At 44.6% G+C, this 12,229-nt stretch overlaps 1 protein-coding gene across 1 annotated transcript in view; it reads right to left on the reverse strand.

The window, feature by feature from the left end:
• DNAH14 (dynein axonemal heavy chain 14) overlaps positions 1-12,229 on the reverse strand; it is a 448,557-nt gene that overhangs the window by 177,112 nt on the left and 259,216 nt on the right. Inside the window, 2 exon segments of the mRNA XM_077812193.1 lie at positions 2,139-2,267; positions 5,749-5,942. Coding sequence (XP_077668319.1) covers positions 2,139-2,267; positions 5,749-5,942 — 323 coding nt within the window.

Consider the following 12,229-nt stretch of genomic DNA (forward strand, 5'->3'; position numbering starts at 1 on the left):
ATAACGCATTAATTAAATTTGTGACTGAACTCTTTGGGGGAGAATTGTATGTCTCCTGCTCTGTGTTTTACCCATATTCTTCCATATATTTCATGTTACAGCAGTCTCAGATGATGACCCAGCATGTTCTTCATTTTAAGAACACTTTCACTGCAGATTTGACAAAACGCAAAGAAGGTATCAATGTGAGATTTCTAAAGATAGCTACAGCACTCGACCCATGATTTAAGAATCTGAAGTGCCTTCCAAAATCTGAGAGGGATGGGATGTGGAGCATGCTTTCAGAAGTCTTAAAAGAGCAACACTCGGATGTGGAAGCTACAGAACCTGATCAAAAAAGAAAATGAACCTTCTGCTGGTGACATCTGACTCAGATGATGAAAATGAACATGCACTGGTCTGCACTGCTTTGGATTGTTATCGAGCAGAACCTGCCATCAGCATCACCATTCTGGAATGGTGGCTGAAGCATGAAGGGACATATGAATCTTTAGCGCAAAGAATAGTTATCAATGGTTAGTTGTCAAACTGGGAGGGCAATTCTAGTGGGGTCCAACAGAGGTCAGTCCTTGGTCTGGTACTATGGAGAATATGCTTATAAAATTTGCAGACAACACCAAACTGGGCGAGGTTGCCAGCACTTTGGATTAGATTAGAATTAGATTAGAATTCAAAATGACCTTGACAATTTGGAAAATTGGTCTGAAATCAACAAGATGAAATTCAATAAAGACAAGTGCAAAGTACTTCACTTTGGAAGGAAAAATGCACAACTACAAAATGCAGAGAACAGACTAGGTGGTAGTTTTGTTCTGGAAAAGCCTTCCTAGGGAAATTGTGGAGTCATTGGAGGTTTTAAAGAACACCTTGGACAAACACCTGTCAGAGATAGTTTTGGTTTACTTGGTCCTGCCTTAGTGGAGGGGGCTGGACTCGATGATTTCTTGAGGTCTTTTACAGCCCTACATTTCTATGATTGTTTGAAGGAATTTTGAAAATGGGATGATGAAATAAAAATCTGGCAGTAACTAAACTTCAAGGTTCAGCACTGAACAAAAGCACTACCTGAACTAAGCCAGGGAACAAAAGCTCCCAGACATTTGGAACTGTTCAAATTGTAGCAGAAACACTCAGATCCTAACTAGTGGAGACTCCAAAAGGACTTACCTGGGGGACTTGAATTCATCTTCAATACTTCCCAGGACAACAGGGAATCTGGGATCTGAGCCCACACCTTCACAGAGAAGTTCACACACATGGGCTGGAAGACTGATCAGGCCCCCTAGAAGACTTGACCTTTAGAATATTGCTCAGGACTATTTAAACTGAATTGATAAGGGACATATTAGTGCAAATAATTTTAAGGAATTCAATGTTTATTTTGAATTCTTAGATAGATAGACAGAGACAGACAGGTTGGTTTATAATTTAAGTTTCAATCTTTTATTATAAAGAAAGGAAAATGTTGAGTGGTTATGGAGTTCCTGGTCCTCCACAGTTCCAGAGTAGACCATGAGAAGTTGCACTGGGAGCTTAATAAAGAGAAGGACTTCTTGGGTCAGGGAGTTCTCTAGTTACTGCTTAATGCATGGCACCCTAAGTGTATGTCCTGACGCTACAGAAAGAAGAGACCATAAGACCTGAAAGCAGTGGTGATGAAACAAGGTTCTGAAAAGAGAAAAAGATCCTCAGGAGCAAGGGCAAGGCCAAAAGGCATTCTGTAAGGATCCTGGGAGACGAGTTCTATCCAGCTGAAGCAAGGTATGAGATGAATATGAGATTTTAAAAAATTGTATATGTATTTTTAATTTCATAAAATGTAATGTGATCTACTTAACTAGAATACAATAAAACCATATTTTCTAAATAAATTCCAGTTAAAATATTCTTCTTTTAAAATTTTTCTTGCTTCTCAAATCAGAATTTTAAAAAAATTCTAGTCTTTTAGATCAGTAAGACACATTTAAGGCTCTCCCCATCCCTCCTGGAAAATTCATTTAAAATATACTCCATTGTTATCAGTAATTTTTTAAATATGATCATAATATTAATATGAAATGGTTAGTAGCCCTTAGATTTAATCTTCTGCAAAGAGCAAGTTATTAGAACTGATAAAAAATCAGAAATCCATACTGTACCTTCCATGCAAGTTGCTTAGTGTCATAAAAACCTCCTAAATCTAAAAACTGTCTGATTGATTCAAGTGGTGGCTGGGCACCATACTCCTCTGGTAATGGCATATTCAGATCATCAATAAACACTATCACCTGTGAATAAATATAACCACATTAGAAATCATATCAGTTATGTTAAGCTTAGCTTTACTTATTATTACAGAGTATTAACATGAAGTGACTATTTTACACACATAATTATGAACCAGCTATATTGTTCTTTATCTAAAACACACATTAATTAGCGTACTTGCACAAATGACCTAGTATATGTCATTATATGAGTAGCTCAGATGTAAACTGCAAGGTACAGGAAGCTGTTATATCTCATCCAAATGGAAACGACAATGCTTTAATATTAAGAAACATAAAAAACATAAGAATGATCATACTGCATCAGATCAGTGGTCCATCTAGCGCAGTATCCTGTCTTTTCACAGTGGACAGTGCCAGATATTTCAGAAGGAATGAACAGAAAAGGGCAATTTATCAAGTGATCTGTCCCCTGTTGTCCAGTCCCAGCTTCTGACTGTCAGAGGTTTGGGCCACCCAAAGGACAGGATTTCATCCCAGACCATCTTCCTAATAGCCATTGATGGACCTGTCATCCATGAATTTATCTCATTCATAGAATCATAGAATATCAGGGTTGGAAGGGACCTCAGGAGGTCATCTAGTCCAACCCCCTGCTCAAAGCAGGACCAATCCCCAATTAAATCATCATTCTTTTAACCCAGTTATACTTTTGACCTTCACAACATCCCCTGGCAACGAGTTTCACAGGTTGACTGTGCGTTGTGTGAAGTATTTCCCCTCAGACAGAGACAAACACCTACAAGATCTCTATCAATCATTCCTACAACTACAATACCCACCTGCTGAAGTGAAGAAACATATTGATAGAGCCAGAAGAGTACCCAGAAGTTACCGACTACAGGACAGACCCAACAAAGAAAACAACAGAACACCACTAGCCATCACCTTCAGCCCCCAACTAAAACCTCTCCAATGCATCATCAAGGATCTACAACCTATCCTGAAGGACGACCCATCACTCTCACAGATCTTGGGAGACAGGCCAGTTCTTGTTTACAGACAGACCCTCAGCCTGAAGCGAATACTCACCAGCCACCACACAACAGAACCACTAACCCAGGAACCTATCCTTGCAACAAAGCCCATTACCAACTGTGTCCACAGATCTATTCAGGGGACACCATCACAGGGCCTAATCACATCAGCCACACTATCAGAGGCTCGTTCACCTGCACATCTACCAATGTGATATATGCCATCATGTGCCAGCAATGCCCCTCTGCCATGTACATGGCCAAACTGGACAGTCTCTATGTAAAAGAATAAATGGACACAAATCAGACATCAAGAATTATAACTTTAAAAAACCATTCAGAGAACACTTCATCTCTTTGGACACTCGATTACAGACCTAAAAGTTGCAATTCTTCAACAAAAAAACTGGAAAAACAGACTCCAACGAGAGACTGCTGAATTGGAATTAATTTGCAAACTGGATACAATTAACTTAGGCTTGAATAAAGACTGGGAGTGGATGGGTCATTACACAAAGTAAAACTATTTCCCCATGTTTATTCCCTCCCCTCCCCGCTGTTCCTCAGACGTTCTTGTCAACTGCTGGAAATGGCCCACCTTGATTATCACTACAAAAGGCTCCCCCCTATCCCGCTCTCCTGCTGGTAATAGCTCACCTTACCTGATCACTCTCATTACAGTGTGTACGGTAACACCCATTGTTTCATGTTCTCTGTGTATATAAATCTCCCCACTGTATTTTCCACTGAATGCATCCGATGAAGTGAGCTGTAGCTCACGAAAGCTTACGCTTAAATAAATTTGGTAGTCTCTAAGGTGCCACAAGTCCTCCTTTTCTTTATACCACAGTTAGTTGTTCTGCAATTTCATAAGTGAGTTCCTTCAGAACTCTTGGGTGAATACCATGTGGTCTTGGTGACTTATTACGGTTTGATTTATTAATTTGTTCCAAAACTTCCTCTACTGACACCTCAATCTGAGACAGTTCCTCAGATTTGTCATCTAAAAAGAATGGCTTGGGTATGGGAATCTCCTCATATCCTTTGCAGTGAAAACCAATGCAAAGAATTAATTTAGATTCCCTGCAACAGCCTTGCCTTCTTTGAGTGCTCCTTTAGCCCCTCAATTGTCCAGTAGCCCCACTGACAGGCTTTGGCAGGCTTCCTGCTTCTGACGCATTTAAATAAAATTGCTGTTATTTTTTGTGTCTTTTGCTAGTTGTTCTTCAAATTCTTTTTTGGCCTAACAATACTTTTATACTTCCCAGAGTTTCTGCTCCTTTCTATTTTCCTCAGTAAGATTTAGCTTCCAATTTTCAAAAGGTATCTTTTTGTCTCTAACTGCCTCTTTTACTCTGTTTAGCCCTGGTGGCATTTTTTGGTCTTCTGTTTTTTGTTTTATTTTTTAAATCCGGGGTATACATATAGTTTGAGCCTCTATTATGTTTTTTTAAAATTTCCATGAAGCTTGCAGGCATTTCACTCTTGTAACTTTCCTTTTAATTTCAATTTAACTAGCCTCCTGTGGAGTTTTTTTTTAAAAAGTTAAATGCTATTGTGCTGGTTTCTTTGATATCCCGCCCAAGGATGTTAAATTTAATTACACTATGGTTGCTATTACCTAGTGGTTTAGCTATATTCACCTTTGGGACCAAATCCTGTGCTCCACTTAGGACTAAGTCAAGAACTGCCTTTTCCCTTTTGAGTTCCAGGACTAGCTGCTTCAATAAATAGTCTTACTGAGTGAGATCATTCCCTCCCACAATAAAACCTGCAGGAAGCAGTTTTGGGAAAGGAAGTCACTCTTCCTTGCACAACTGCACAGGGCCAGGCAAACTACATTTGACTTTACAAACGAGAGGTTTCACAGCTATGGAAGAACATGCAAGGAGATTAATACTATGTATTTTCTTAGTTCTTATTTGGATTTTTAAAACAGTTATTGTAATGTATTAGATTTGTGAATGGTGTCCAGAGTGGAGGCCAGGGTGGTAGCCAGCAATGGAAACAGCAACAGCTCATTGTCAGAGAGTCATTGACTTAGTCAGCTAATTTAGTAGGCTGGCTAGCTGGCTGAAATATCTAGGAAGCTTTGTATTTATTTTTGTAGCGACTATAAGGTTCATAAATGAATGGGACTGAATAAATAAGGTTAACAATATATTACTTATTAAGAACATCTTATCCCCGAAATCCTGCCATTACTTATGAAATATTACATTACTAATTGAAAAGAAGCACAACAGTAACAGATATAAACAATAATCCAAACAGCCTAATACACACAACAGTAGTTAGAGAGACAAGGGGGATGAGGTAATATCTTTTATTGGACCAACTTCTGTTGTTGAGAGAGACCAACAAGTCTACAACAACACTGTATTTAACAGTAGTTAAACAGACACACTTTTGAAATAAGTCAAATAGTTCTGTCAATCTTTTTAGTGTTTCTTTTAAGCATTGCCAGCATTTTTAAGCATTGGTAGAGTACAGCACGGTTTTACCTGTTTGGATTTTGGTGCACCAAGAGCATCTTTACTTTTTAGTATTAATTTCTGACGAATCCATGCCTGTATTTGGGCAGCACTGGTGTGGGCACCACACTGTATTTTGGAAACTATCACACCCTTGATTCTTTCAGATGGAGCAATGTCATCAGTTTCACTTGCAGAATACGACCCCTTTGTTGACTTCAGATCTGTGTCATATACAAAATTAAGGGTCAGAATGATATCTGATCAACAGTGGATCTACTCTCCTCACCATTCTAAGGGCATGTCTACACTACGAAATTAGGTGGATTTTATAGAAGTCAATCTTTAGAAAACAATTTTATATAGTTGATCGTGTATGTCCCCACTAAGCACAGTAGTTCGGCGGAGTGTGCCTTCAATACTGTGGCGAGCATTGACTCACAGAGTGGTGCACTGTGGGTAGCTATCCCACAGTCCCCGCTGCCCACTGGAATTATGGGTTAAGCTCCCAATGCCTGATGGGGCAAAAACATTCTCGCGGGTGGTTTTGGGTACATGTTGTCAGTCTCCTCTCCCTCCCTCCTTCCTTCCCTCCTTGAAAGCAACAGCAAACAATCATTTTGCACCTTTTTTCCTGGATTATCTGCGCAGACCACAGCACGGCAAGCATGGAGCCCGCTCAGCTGTGCACTGTTTTTGTGAACATTTTAAACATCTCGTGCATTATCCTCCAGTATGTGCAGAGCCTGGCTAGGAGTCATAAGCACAAGGACGATTGTGAGGAGGACATGGACACAGATGTTCCTGAAAGCACAGGATGTGGCAATTGGGACATCATGGCGGCATTGGGGCAGGCTGATACAGTGGAAAGCCAATTCTGGGCCTGGCAAACAAGCACAGACTGGTGACCCCATAGCATTGCAGGTATGGGATGATTCCCAGTGGTGAAACTTTTGCATGCGTAAGGCCATTTTCATGAAACTTTGTGAGTTGCTTTCCCCCGCCCTGAAGCACAGGAATACGAAGATGAGACCTGTCCTGACAGGTGAGAAGCGAGTGGTGAGAGCCCTGTGGAAGCTTGCAAGGCCTGACTGCTACCAGTCAGTCAGGAATCAATTTGGAGTGGGCAAATCTACTGTGGGGGCTGCTGTGATCCAAGTACCCAAGGCAATCAATAACCTTCTGCTAACAAGGGTAGTGACTCTGGGAAATGTGCAGGTCATAGTGGATGGCTTTGCTGCAATGGGGTTCCCTAACCGTGGTGGGGCCATAGACAGAATGCATATCCCTATCGTGGCACCGGGCCACCTTGCCAAACAGTACATAAATTGCAGGGGGTACTTCTCAATGGTGTTGCAAGCACTGGTGGATCACAAGGGCCGTTTCACCGACATCAATGTGGGATGGTCGGGAAAGGTGCATGATGCTCGCATCTTTCGGAACTTCGGACTGTTCGAAAAGCTGCAAGAAGGGACTTTCTTTCCAGACCAGAAAATTACGGTTGGGGATGTTGAAATGCCCATAGTTATCCTTGGGGACCCAGCCTACCCCTTGCTCCCATGGCTCATGAAGCCGTACACAGGCAGCCTGGACAGTAGTAAGGAGCAGTTCAACTATAGGCTGAGCAAGTGCAGAATGGTGGTAGACTGTGCCTTTGGACATTTAAAAGCCCACTGGCATTGTTTGCTGAGTAGGTTAGACCTCAGCGCAACCAATATTTCCATTGTTATAGCTGCTTGCTGTGTGCTCCATAATATCTGTGAGAGTAAGGGGGAGACGTTTATGGCAGGGTGGGAGGTTGAGGCAAATTGCCTGGCGGCCAATTTTGAACAGCCAGACACCAGCGAAATTAGAAGAGCACAGCTAGGCGCGCTGCACATCAGAGAGGCTTTGAAAAACAGTTTCATGACTGGCCAGGCTACGGTATGACAGTTGTGTGTGTTTGTCCTTGATGCAAAACCACCCCCTTTGTTGAATGTACTTCCCTGTAAGCCAATCCCCCTCCCACCTTTGACCACAGCTAGCAAAGGAAATAAAGTCCCTATTGTTTTGAATCCATTCATTCTTTATTTATTAAAAAAAATTGAGATCACTGACAACGCTGACTAGTAAAAGGTAGCCCGGGTGGGGTGGGGGAGGAGGGAAGAACAAGGCCACATTGCTTATTGTAGCCACATTACAAATCAAAGCCGTTTGAATGACAGCCTTCTGTTGCTTGGGCCATCCTCTGGAGTTGAGTGGCTGGGTGCCTGGAGCCTGCGTTCTTGGGCATCTGGGTGAGGAGGATATGGAACTTGGCGAGGAGGGCAGGCAGTTACACAATGGATGCAGTGGAGGTCTGTACTCTAGCTGCCTTTCCTGCCGCTCCACCAGATGCCTCATCATGTCCGTTTGCTCTCCCATTAGCCTCTGCATCTCCTCCTGCGTGTTCTGATCACGCTCACTGTATGCTTTCCTGGCCTCTGCCACCGAATGCCTCCATGCATTCAGCTGTGCCCGATCAGTGCAGGAGGACTGCATGAGCTCTGAAAACATGTCATCGCGAGTGCATTTTTTTCACCTTCTAATCTGCGATAACCTCAGGGACGGAGTTGTAAGGGGAGCATACAAACATTTGCACCTGCAGGGGGGATAAAAAGGGAGAGTACAATTTAAGAAAATACATTTCTGAGAACAAAAGGGAGACTCTTTCACAGTGAATCAAGCAATTTACAGCAGCCAGCACATGTGTTTTAGGTACAAGGTCTCATTTTGCATTTTATATTGAGTGCCTGCCGGTATGGTGACACATCACACATGGCTGGGCAACAGAATTCAATTTCCAGGCAGCCGTGGTAAATCAAAGGGTACGTGGGGTTGGCTTCTTCCATGTTCATAACATGGAGGAATGTTTTCAAACTACAGCATCCTCCTTTCCCATAGCAAGCAATGCTGGTTGGGTTTGCCATTTAACAGGAGGGGCTGAGGTTTTGGGGTGGATGTGCAGCACACCCTTCCCCCCCCCCGTGTGGCTATTCTCTGGGATGATCCCTTTTAGCCAAGCGCAAACAGCTCAGCATGAACTCGGTCCTTTTACTGTTCCCTTACAAAACTTCCCCTATTTCAACCACGAATGACCATGAATGATATCACTCTCCTGAGGCTGACACAGAAAGATAAAGACCGAATGCTGCATGAATGCGACCAAAACCCAGGACCCATTTGCTGTCATGCTTTGTGCTGCAATGATTCCAGACTACTGGCTTGGCGTGGTAAAGCGTCCTACCGTGGAGTACGAAATAAGGCAGCCCTCCCCAGAAACCTTCTGCAAAGGCTTTCAGAGTACCTGCAGGAGAGCTTCATGGAGATGTCCCTGGAGGATTCCCGCTCCATCCCCAGACACATTAACAGACTTTTCCAGTAGCTGTACTGGCCGTAAATGCATTCCAATTCTTCAGGGCAAATCAAACATCAAACACAATTGCTTTTAACCCCTGTAGTGAAGTTACAAATGTGCACTCACCAGAGGTGTCTTCTCCGCCTTCAGGGTCCGGGAACAATATGCCTTGGGAGGGTATTGGCTCCAGGGTGAGGAAAAGGTCCTAGCTGCCGGAGAGAACAGATTCTCTGCTTGCCTGCTGCGCGTTCTCCTCCTCTTCCTCATCTACAAAATCCTCCTCCATGTTGAGTGAGACTCCACCCTTGTAGGTGTCCATGGACAGTGGTGGGTTAGTGGTAGGGTTCCCCCCTAGAATGGCATGCAGCTGATCATAGAAGCAGCATGTATGGGGCTCTGACCCAGAGTGACTGTTTGCCTCCTTTGTCTTTTGGTAGGCTTGCCTGAGCTCCTTATCTTTCACGTGGCACTGCTGTATCCCCGGGGTGAAGCCTCTGTCCACCATGCCCTGTACGATTTTGGTATATATATATCAGCATGTTTTCTGCTGATTCAGAGTTCTGCCTGCACAGATTCTTCTTCCCATTCAGCAATCAGATCCAGAGTCCCCCATTTGCTCCATGTTGGAGCTCATTTGTGATTCTGGGACTGCATGGTCACCTGTTCTGCTGAGCTCATCATGCTGACCAAACAGGAAATGAAATTCAAAAGTTCCTAGGGCTTTTCCTGTGTACCTGGCTAGGGCATCGGAGTTGAAAGTGCTGTCCAGAGCGGTCACGTTGGAGTGCTCTGGGATAGCTCCCGGAGACCAATAACATCAAATTGCACAATGCTGCATCTGCACTACCCCAAATTCGACCCAGGAAGGTCGATTTTAGCACTACTCCCCTCGTCGGGGAGGAGTACAGCAGTCAATTTTAAGAGCCCTATAGGTCAGCGAAATGGGGTTGGTTATACAGCTGCATTGCTTATAAAATCAACCTAATGTGGCTAAATTAGACCTAACCTCGTGGTGTAGACCAGACCTAAGATGCTATTAATATTGCATACTGTTATTACAGCTAATATTTTCTTTTAATATCACTACCAAAAATGTAATTCAAATCAAAGTGCGTACTGTCTTCATATTAGTGTGGTATTTTAAGCATTGCCAATGTTTTTAAGCATGGTAGAATAGAACACTGTTTTACTTGTTTGGATTTTGGTACAATTCAGTACTTCTATGATTTAACCATAATTTTATAGTTTGAATTCAAAGCATCTCATTGCCTGTGTATCTTAAAAAAGCATATTTAAAACATAAGTTAAAAATGTTTTCTTCTCCTGAAAGAGATAAAGGAAGTTTATTACTAAGCTACTGTGTAAAATATATACATTATTTATTCAAAAATTGTTTTTCCAAATATAGAGATTACATTAAAAAGTTTAAAAAAATTCTTAACAGTGGAAGACGACCAAAAAACCAGCTAATTCTCCACCAGAATTACTTATGACAGTGGTTCTCAAACTTCAGCAAACCAAGGACCCTCGTTTTGATTTAAAATTTTTTGGGGACTTCCCAAGCCCTCCCACTCAGCCCCAGGCTCCGCCCCCACTCCACCCGTTCCCCCAAAGCCCCATCCCTGCTCCACCTCTTCCCTCCTCCCACTCACTCCATCCCCCTCCCTCCATCGCTCGCTCTCCCCCACCCTCACTCACTTTCACCAGGCTGGGGCATAGGGTGACCAGGTGTCCGGTTTTCGACTGGAACACCGGGTTGAAAAGGGACCCTGGTGGCTCTGGTCAGCACCACCGACCGGGCCATTAAAGGTTCAGTTGGCGGAGCCGTAGCACGAAGGCAGGCTAGTCCTTACGTGTCCTGGAATCACGCTGCGCCCCAGAAGCAGCCAGCAGCTCTGGCTCTGCCCCCACCCTGAGCACCAGCCAATGGGAGCTGGGGGGCGGTGCCTGCGGGCGAGAGCAGTGCACGGAACCTCCTGCCCGCCCAACCTACTAGAGCTGGACCTGCTGCTGGCCGCTTCCAGGGCATGTACAACGCAGTGAAAGGACAGGCAGGCAGCCTGCCTTAGCCCTGCTGCACCGCTGACCGGGAGCCATCCAAGGTAAGCCTGCGCCTCAACCCCAATCCCCAACCCTCTGCCCCAACCCTGAGCCCCCGCAAACCCAGAGCCCTCTGCTATACCCCAAACCCCTGGACCCCCAGCCCAGATCCCCCTTCCACACTGTGAACCCCTCACCCCGTCCTCACCCCAACCCGCTGACTCAACCCCCAGCCCCCTCCTGCATTCCGAATCCCTCGGCCCCATCCCCCAGCCTGGAGCCCCCTCCTGCACCCTAAACCCCTCACCCTAGAGCCTGACCCCACAGCCGGAGCCCTCACCCGAGCCTGCCCCAGCCCAGTGAAAATGAGTGAGGGTGGCGGAGAGTGAGCCACCGAGGGAGGGGGAATGTAGTGAGTGGGTGCGGGGCCTGGGGCGGCACTAGGGTGTTTGGTTTTGTGCAATTAGAAAGTTGGCAACCCTACTGGGGTAGGGGGTTGGAGTGCAGGAGGGGATGCGGGCTCTGGGAGGGAGTTTGGGTGCGGGCTTTGGGCTGAGGCCAGGGGTTGGGATGCAGGAGGGAGATTGGGTATGGGGTGCAGGCTCTGGGCTGGGCAGCAGGTTGGGTGTGGGAGGGAGTGGGAGCTCTGGGAGGAGTTTGGGTTCAGGATGTGGGCTCTGGGCTGTTCCCCGGTGTGCAGGTGCTGGGAAGGAGGGGGAGGAGTTGATCAGTGGGGCTCACAGACCCCCTGGAGTATCCTCAGGGACCCCCAGGCGTCCGTGGACCCCAATTTGAGAAACGCTAACTGATGACATTGTATTTTCAGTTGTATATGAAGAATAAAAAGCTGTGAATAGCAACTCTACTGAATTGTGACAGAGGACACTGAAACTGGATATCCATTCTAGCCTGTATGCACCAACCTTCACATGGCAGCCATGCAAATTTCTGGAATTAGAACTTGATGACCAAAAAGAAATTGCAAAAGAGGTACCAGTTTTAGTACAAGAGACATTCCAGGACCCTACAGGAAATGTGCTGCACCATCACTTAAAACTGAGGGACATGAATGACTTTGCCAAATGCGGCATTTTG

The sequence above is a fragment of the Eretmochelys imbricata genome, chromosome 3, assembly GCF_965152235.1.
Source record: "Eretmochelys imbricata isolate rEreImb1 chromosome 3, rEreImb1.hap1, whole genome shotgun sequence".
NCBI lineage: Eukaryota > Metazoa > Chordata > Testudines > Cheloniidae > Eretmochelys > Eretmochelys imbricata.